The 9433-nt window shown below is 41.5% G+C and overlaps 1 protein-coding gene across 3 annotated transcripts in view; it reads left to right on the top strand.

Moving 5' to 3' along the window:
- Nucleotides 1-3722: 3722 nt before the first annotated feature.
- Nucleotides 3723-9433, top strand: part of LOC121855535 — a 71732-nt gene continuing 66021 nt past the window's right edge. For all 3 annotated transcript variants that reach the window (XM_042350519.1, XM_042350516.1, XM_042350515.1), the window contains exon 1: nucleotides 3723-3826. In XM_042350519.1, coding sequence (XP_042206453.1) covers nucleotides 3754-3826 — 73 coding nt within the window. In that variant the 5' untranslated portion in view covers nucleotides 3723-3753. The remainder of the gene's footprint in view (nucleotides 3827-9433) is intronic.

The raw sequence follows: 9433 nt of genomic DNA, 5'->3' as shown, positions 1-9433 counted from the left end.
GAAAGTGGAATAACAATGCATTGATAACTGTCTTCACAAAGGCGGGGCAAACTTGGAGGGAAACACAAGTGCAGCGTCTATGGGGAAAAACACGTCTTCTCAGGGGTCGCTAACTCACTCATGTTTTGCTGTCGTGGAGTTTAATAAGAATCATTAGTTTAATAGATCAGCGGTCAACGTGACCATAACACCAGTGCCTCTAGGAATATGAGGGGATCCCTACATGTGAACCATGCAGCGGTCGACAAAGTTAAGAAGAAAACCCAAAAATTCAAGACGTGGGTTGGGTCAAATGATGAGCAGGACAGGAGGATGTATGCAAGAGCCGGAAACCAAGCAAAGATAGAATGTAGAAGGGCTGTAAAGGAGTTCCAGAGGCTGGTTGCAAGCGAGGTCAAGTCAAACCCAAAGGCGTTTTACCGCTAGGCAAAGTCGAAATTAAAAACGTAAGTAGGAGTATCAGACCTGAGGCTTGAAGATGGTAGTTACGCAAATTCTGACCAGGATAAAGCTTTTCATTGAACAGCTTCTTTTCCTCGGTGTTCACAAGAGAGGATGCGATTAACATTCCTGCGCTTGAGGACAGACGGTTCGACACAACACTGACCCACATTGTGTTCACAGAAGAGGGTATTAGAAATAAACTGTCAAAGCTAAAGGTCCATAAGAGTCCCGGCCCTGACATGGTTCATCCCAGAGTGCTAAAAGAGTTGAGCAACGAGCTTGCCGAGCCCCTGAAGATCCTGTTTTGTAAATGCCTGGATGAACGAAAGGTCCCCAGTGATTGGAAAATGGCTTATGTGAGTCCTATCTTCAAGAAGGGCGATCGTCACTCCACGAACAACTATAGACCGGTGAGCCTGACCAGCATAATATGTAAAGTACTTGAGAGTATTATCAGAGTTGCCGCAATGGAACATCTACTACGAAACAACCTTGTAAAGGATTGCCAACACAGTTTTATCCCGGGGCGCTCCTGCTAAACACAATTGCTCAAGGTATTGGATATTTGGACCCATATTCTGGAACGGGGTGGTAATATCGACAATATTTACCTAGATTTTGCCAAGGCTTTCGACAGTGTACCCCACGAAAGGCTGAAAATCAAACTGGAAGGGTACGGAATTCGGGGAAATGTCTTAGCGTGGATAGAAGACTTTTTACATGACCGCACGCAGTGTGTGGTGATTAATGGCACGAAATCATCATTCGTACCTGCCACAAGCGGGGTACCACAGGGCAGTGTATTGGGCCCGCTGTTGTTTGTTTGTTTCATAAATGACATGCCTGACGTTGTACACTCCTCCATACAAATGTTTGCCGATGACGCCAAGTTATTTCGGGAAATCAAGAACCAAGCGGACTGTGAAGAGCTGCAGAAGGACCTCTGTGGGTTCCAAGAATGGTCGAAGAAATGGCTGCTGAGATTCAATGTCACGAAGTTTAAGAGGATGCACCTGGGGCGTACCAACGGTAAGGAGGCGTATCATATGTCCCAACGGGATGAAGAAACTGCACTATTTGAGACTGATTGTGAGAAGGACCTAGGAGTGTATGTTGACAATGAGCTGAAGTTCTCGGGCCATTGCGAGAAGAAGGTAAATCAGGCAAATAAATTATTGGGTCTTATAAGAAGGTCGTTCAGATATCTAGACGGTCCGTCCCTCGTAACGATCTTCAAGAGTGAAGTGCTTCCCCATCTGGAGCTGTCACCCCGTCTGGTCCCCGAGATATGCTAGGGACTGTCAGTTGGTTGAAAATGTTCAAAGGAGGGCCACCAGACTGGTGCCTGCACTTCGGCACCTCAGCTACCCTGGGAGATTGGAGCGCCTGAACTTGCCTAGCTTATACTACAGATGGGCAAGGGGTGACCTAGTTGAGGTGTATAAGCATCTCAGGGGGCACTACTCAGTCGAGGGCAAACTTTTTCGGAGTGAGGGTTGTAAACTCTTGGAACAATCTACCAGAGAGTGTTGTGACGGCACCGAGTGAGAGCTCTTTCAAGACAAGTCTTGACCAACACTGGAGCGGGTTCAGGTACATTCAAGAGCCGGTGCATGCCCAGTACTTGCCAACAGTGCGTGACAGAGACGTGACCGATCGCCCGGGCGGCTAACGAGCCGATCAGTGGCGAAGAGGATAAAAGTAAAAATACATAGTTTGATAAGTTCGATGAAATCATCTTTCGAGACGGGCAATGAAATATTATCCAGGGAATCTGTAAATGATCAACTGGGACCTTTGTAAAGAGTGATGTTACATCAAAACTGACCAGTTTAAAATCATAATTAATGTGTAAGTTATTGAGTTTATCAACCAGATCCATATTATTCTTAATATTAGAGTTAGAAATGTTGCCAACTAGGGGATGTAGTAAAGAAACTAACCATTTAGATAACTTATAAGTGATTGACCCAACTGAGCTGATGATGGGTCTTGCTGGGTTATTAGGCTTGTGGGTCTTGATTAGACCGTACGTGTATGGCAGTGGAGGGGACGTTGAAGAAAAAAAATTAATGAGATTATCTTCACCTCTCAATAGAGACTTAAGTTTTTTTGTTAAAGTGAGTGTTGTGTTGAGAGGATTATCTATGAGCTTGGAATATGTTGCAACATCACTACTGTGTTGGCTTTATCTGCTTTAGTAACATGTACAGTAGATCCTTATTTTTCTTAAGGGCTTGGATTGCTTTGGTGAATCTTTCTGGACAATTTGGAACACAAGGCTTGGACATAGATGCATACACAATACCTTTACACATGTTCACTTCTTCATTTGTCAAATTACTGAATTTATCGAAATTGCAAAATGCTCTGGCTATATCAACGCTGTCGACTCTCTTGTTAGAGCCATCAAATTATCCAGTTTGTACCTACCATTATTCAAATTCATGTTGACAGATTCGGTATGCTGTCCCCTAGGGACTTGATCTCACTCTCCTCTATTGTATATATTAGCCTTGTCAAGTATTACTCCTTAGTCTGTACTCACCCCTGGAAACGTGGATAAGAAAAATCTTGATAAAATCACAGGGAAAAGGGGAAAAAATGGGGCACCTTAGCTTTCGTCTGTATTCAAGACATTTTCAGTTGCCTCTGAAGATGTCTTGAATAAGATGAAAGGTAAGGTGCTCCATTGTTTCCCTTTTTACTGTGTGATGTTATCAATATATATATATATATATATATATATATATATATATATATATATATATATATATATATATATATATATATATATATATATATATATATAATGCTGATAACATAATACAGTATATAAAAAATACTCTTTTCACTTTTATCCATACACGTTTACTTTTATCCATACTTTCATCACTGCAGCTACCTTCTCAAAAGAAGGTCGTGATTCGTGAGCGCTGCTGTGCCTGTAGAAACTGCAGGTTACCCAACCCCACATTGATGGGGAGCGGCTGGCTAGATGCTGGTCTGATCACTGCCTGATATGCTGGTCTGATCACTGCCTGATACTTTCATCTCCCAGTTTCGGTTGTCACATAATTAACACAACCAGTCGTTTACTGGTCATGTAATAACCATTTTATAGTTTGTGTCACATGCCAAGAGAGAGATCACTGTGGTTCTACGTTGAGATATTTCTACATATAATTGATCAACCGGCATCCATGCTGCTCGACGCACGGGCCACGGCCAGTTATTGGCTACACTGCTTCCCGCACTTTAGTTAGTGTTTATGCAGCAGTGAAAGGGGAAGGAGCAACGCGCAGCACAATGTGGGCCATAAGGCAGACGACGGTCGCCTTGATTTGTTTATTATCTTCACTGGCTACTGTGATGTCAACAGGTAAAACTGATCAGTTACGAGCACCGCAAGAAGAACTTAACCATTAATATGTAGTATTATAAGTTAAGCATTGTAATTCGTAGTTTCACGGTTGTTTTTCGAATTTTGGACCGCCATTCTGGTATCAGGGTCTCTCACGTCCACATGGGTTGTGTCCGAAACGTTACACTATCGGTGCTAAAAATCTGCGTTGACTAAAATAATTTGGTCGAGTAGCATGCGTTATGATGGTATTTAGTGAAAAGTATAAATATATTACATGATTCGAGGTTGGCTTCGGTTTATTGGGTTTATCGGGGTGATAAATATTAATTTATGTATATATGCAGTGCAGAAATTATTTGCACTAATATTTAGTAGTTTCGTACACATCGTTCTTGGGAAGATTTCTGATTATTCTACAAAATTATGGGTCACATTAAGAAGAGTACAAGAGCTGTACACAAAATACTATAAATTCATCATTGCGTGAAATCAACAAATTCGTCCAAATATCATCAACACGGTGAATGAAAAACTACTGTAAATATAATAGCAAATTAATATGTTTGACCCCGAGTACTGGAGTTTAGTTTTACAAATTTATTGACAAAGCTTGGAGCACAGTTTGCCTATTCTGAGTAATTCAGTCAGGTCTTGACTATCACTTCTCACTGCCACGAAGGACAGAAAGGAATAGATCATATTCATAAACAGTATATGCTGTATGGGTCAGATTCATGTGGGTTGATGTCGCTGTTCACTGTCATGCAGGACGGTACTGTAGATGGTTTGACACCGGTCGTTATTTGTTTTATAAAGCACCGCGCTATACTTTTTAAATCTAATCGATTCCCAAGACTAAATTTTTTCTTTAGAACCTATCTCGATTAAGAAATAAACTAGTACTACACATATTTTATATATAATATAAACACTCGTTTAAATGCGTGTTGGAAGAGGAGAGGTGAGACTACAGTACAGTGCTCTGGGAGGTGTGGCGGTAAAATGATTTAATTCCAATGTCATAAGTTAATTTTACCGCCACACCTCCCTGTACAGGAGCACGGTGACCTTCGTGACTTAATTTTTTTTTTTACTGGTTGTAAGCACAACGGCCCCACCAACGGAAGAGTGAGATTATAAAACTCTGGGCGTTTATGTCCACCTTCTCTGGACAGTGCCGTCACAGTGGTCGTGATTATCTCCGTTATTTAATAAACAATGGCCAGTCACCAGTAAAACGTAAATTATAGCAAAAGGTTTCGCTGTTTTCACAACAATATGTGAAAAGGACGTAAACCTATTTGTCTTCATCTTGCGCAAGGCGGAGAATGATCTTTCACAGGAGCATGTGGTCACAGGCAAAGCCAGAAAGATTTTGAGAATGCAGAGAATGTTTTGGAAGAAGAGTATTTGGGTCTTCAATGTCTCCATGGCTGATGCTGGCACGGAATCTGCAGTGTGATCTGTAAACTTGAGCTGTACTTCCATCTCTGAATCTCCTGATTAATTATGTCTGGATGAGGAAGGTCTTCCTTGTACCAATCTATCATCTCTTCTTCTTTTTCCTCAGTTAGTTTTGATAATGATTTTGGTATTAAGAGGCCAACATGGTTGGCTCATGTCCATTTCAACAATCTCTTTCTTTAACATCATTACTATTCCTTCTTCACGTTAGTTTCAGGTTCTTTCACGGGCGATGCAGAAACATAACACCGCTTTGGACACGCCGGCGGAGTTATCAATATTATAAAATGTTGGTGGTTTGAAACTGCTGTGTCGGGCGCTGGCAGACACCAAGAGTGACGTTCAGTTCCTCGAGAGAAATTTAAGCGAATGTAAAGAGGGAGTGATGTAGAGGTTGTCCACTGAAATCAGGAGAATATAGGGTAGGACAGGGCAGGGCAAGGCATGGCAGGGGCGCTTGGAACTGCGTACTACCGTGCAGTGGCATATTTTATTTACATAACAGTAATAGAGCAAATACTACAGTAGGTATAATTTACAGTTGCATTTTTGGAAACTGTTATAAAACAAGTTATACAGTGTACAGTACAGGCAATTGTATTCATAGAACACAAAAGTTCCTGAGTAAAAAAATATACATACATGTTAAAAGAAAACACATTTTTCTTTTCTAGGATTATTGCAAAATTAAGTATTTGGCAATGGAGTTAATAGATAGAGAGAGAGAGAGAGAGAGAACAGTACTAGCTTACTTGTGAAGAGAGAGAACAGTACTAGCTTACTTGTGAAGAGAGAGAACAGTACTAGGTTACTTGTGAAGAGAGAGTACTGTACTAGCTTACTTGTGAAGAGAGAGAACAGTACTAGCTTACTTGTGAAGAGAGAGAACAGTACTAGCTTACTTGTGAAGAGAGAGAACAGTACTAGGTTACTTGTGAAGAGAGAGAACAGTACTAGGTTACTTTGTGAAGAGAGAGAACAGGTACTAGGTTACTAGAAGAGGAAACAGTATTAGGTTATCAGAAGAGGAGAGAACAGTACGGTGTTATTTGTGAAGAGAGAGAACAGTACTAGGTTACTTGTGAAGAGAGAGAACAGTACTAGGTTACTTAGAAGAGAGAGAACAGTACTAGGTTACTTGTGAAGAGAGAACAGTACTAGGTTACTTTGTGAAGAGAGAGAACAGTACTAGCTTACTTGTGAAGAGAGAGAACAGTACTAGCTTACTTGTGAAGAGAGAGAACAGTACTAGGTTACTTGTGAAGAGAGAGAACAGTACTAGGTTACTTGTGAAGAGAGAGAACAGTACTAGCTTACTTGTGAAGAGAGAGAACAGTACTAGCTTACTTGTGAAGAGAGAGAACAGCACTAGCTTACTTGTGAAGAGAGAGAACAGTACTAGCTTACTTGTGAAGAGAGAGAACAGTACTAGGTTACTTGTGAAGAGAGAGAACAGTACTAGGTTACTTGTGAAGAGAGAGAACAGTACTAGGTTACTTGTGAAGAGAGAGAACAGTACTAGCTTACTTGTGAAGAGAGAGAACAGTACTAGCTTACTTGTGAAGAGAGAGAACAGTACTAGGTTACTTGTGAAGAGAGAGAACAGTACTAGGTTACTTGTGAAGAGAGAGTACTGTACTAGGTTACTTGTGAAGAGAGAGAACAGCACTAGCTTACTTGTGAAGAGAGAGTACTGTACTAGGTTACTTGTGAAGAGAGAACAGCACTAGGTTACTTGTGAAGAGAGAGAACAGTACTAGCTTACTTGTGAAGAGAGAGAACAGTACTAGGTTACTTGTGAAGAGAGAGAACAGTACTAGGTTACTTGTGAAGAGAGAGAACAGTACTAGGTTACTTGTGAAGAGAGAGAACAGTACTAGCTTACTTGTGAAGAGAGAGAACAGTACTAGCTTACTTGTGAAGAGAGAGTACTGTACTAGGTTACTTGTGAAGAGAGAACAGTACTAGGTTACTTGTGAAGAGAGAGTACTGTACTAGCTTACTTGTGAAGAGAGAGAACAGTACTAGCTTACTTGTGAAGAGAGAGAACAGCACTAGCTTACTTGTGAAGAGAGAGAACAGTACTAGCTTACTTGTGAAGAGAGAGAACAGTACTAGCTTACTTGTGAAGAGAGAGAACAGTACTAGGTTACTTGTGAAGAGAGAGAACAGCACTAGCTTACTTGTGAAGAGAGAGAACAGCACTAGGTTACTTGTGAAGAGAGAGAACAGCACTAGCTTACTTGTGAAGAGAGAGAACAGCACTAGCTTACTTGTGAAGAGAGAGAACAGTACTAGGTTACTTGTGAAGAGAGAGAACCGCACTAGCTTACTTGTGAAGAGAGAGAACAGCACTAGGTTACTTGTGAAGAGAGAGAACAGCACTAGCTTACTTGTGAAGAGAGAGAACAGCACTAGCTTACTTGTGAAGAGAGAGTACTGTACTAGGTTACTTGTGAAGAGAGAACAGCACTAGGTTACTTGTGAAGAGAGAGTACTGTACTAGCTTACTTGTGAAGAGAGAGAACAGCACTAGCTTACTTGTGAAGAGAGAGAACAGCACTAGCTTACTTGTGAAGAGAGAGAACAGCACTAGCTTACTTGTGAAGAGAGAGAACAGTACTAGCTTACTTGTGAAGAGAGAGTACTGTACTAGGTTACTTGTGAAGAGAGAGAACAGCACTAGCTTACTTGTGAAGAGAGAGAACAGTACTAGCTTACTTGTGAAGAGAGGAAAAAAATATCAGCTTGTGAAATTCAAAGTCAAGTAATCGGTTCTTATGACCAAATTCATTGATGACATCATCGCAATTCAGTTCCATATCTTTGTGGACAAACAGTAAAGCTAACCCTTTCAGTATTTGTTCTGACAGTGGAACGCAGATACGACTTCAGATACTTTAGGCAGCTGAATGAGCTTTCACTTGTAGCAGTTGTCACAGGAAGTGGTGCAAGAATATGTATCTGAGTTGGGATATTTTGGTATGTGCCAAATTTTCTGCAAACTTTGTGAGGCAACAGCCGTTCAAGGAAAGAAGTAGTAGTAGTGGTGAGAAAAGGGGGGGGGGGCATGGCCGAGTGCCCCCCCCCCCTATATACGCCAGTGCTACCATGAACTCCTAAGGAGAAGGAAGAATGTTTAGGAGTACGAAAACAAGCTCATGAGGGAGGGAGGGACGCTTGTAAGTGCAACCACAGCTCACAAGGGAAGGCGCCGTCTAACCTTGACTGGAACATTATCGTCTCCGTCGTGTCAAGTTTGTTACTCAGTTTTGTCATCATTCTCTGTTCTCGAAGATCTTATCTTACTCTTCATTACTGATTACCTACAGTTTTATCACATGCGTGTGTGTGTGTTTACGTGCGTCTGCCAGTTTGAGCACGACATCTCAATTAAACAACACTGGATATTATATAGTCATCCTCTGTGTGTAGATATAATATAATTTCAGGCGTTTTTATATAAGAATTTTCTCTCGATTGCCCTTTATATCTACAGTGTGGTGGACGCCTTTGGCTCATTAGTGTCAAACAGTTGTTATTCTTATCCTGTTTTTTGTCATGCCTTTTATGTATGAGACAGCACCTTGGGGTGTGGACATGTGCGCAGGATGTTAAGAATGACTTGAGTAAGGCAGGCAGAATTAACAGGGTCTGTCAAGCATCGTAGAGACGAGGACACAGCACATTATGCTTACTGCCCCGCTGCGTCACCAAGGATCCTGTTGACGTGTGTGCTTGTTCACTAACAATACTGTACTTACCAGAAGATACCAAACTCCAGCGAGACGCAAAGTTTGATAATCAATAAAATAGTTTAGGTAGGTAGTGTTTCAGGTGTTTTGTATTCTATACACCATTTTTAACCTTTCGTATACTTGTATTCCATTAATGCCATTCATTTATTTGTCAAACAGTTTATCATATCGCCTATCTATCTGTTTATATATCTGTCTGTATAAAAAGTTGATAGATTAGAATGTTGTTTATCCCAGCACACAGACTTAAGTGGGTGCGGGATGGAGGTGGTGGCCAGGGGAGGGTGCGGGAGGTGGATGGTGGCCATGGGAGGGTGCGGGAGGTGTATGGTGGATATGGTAGGGTGCAGGAGGTGGATGGTAGCCATGGGAAGGTGCGGGAGGTGGATAGTGGCCATAG

The sequence above is a fragment of the Homarus americanus genome, unplaced genomic scaffold, assembly GCF_018991925.1.
Source record: "Homarus americanus isolate GMGI-L3 unplaced genomic scaffold, GMGI_Hamer_2.0 scaffold48406, whole genome shotgun sequence".
Classification (NCBI taxonomy): domain Eukaryota; kingdom Metazoa; phylum Arthropoda; class Malacostraca; order Decapoda; family Nephropidae; genus Homarus; species Homarus americanus.
Note: the sequence above shows the minus strand (reverse complement) of the source record. Positions and strands in the feature narration are given on the sequence as shown.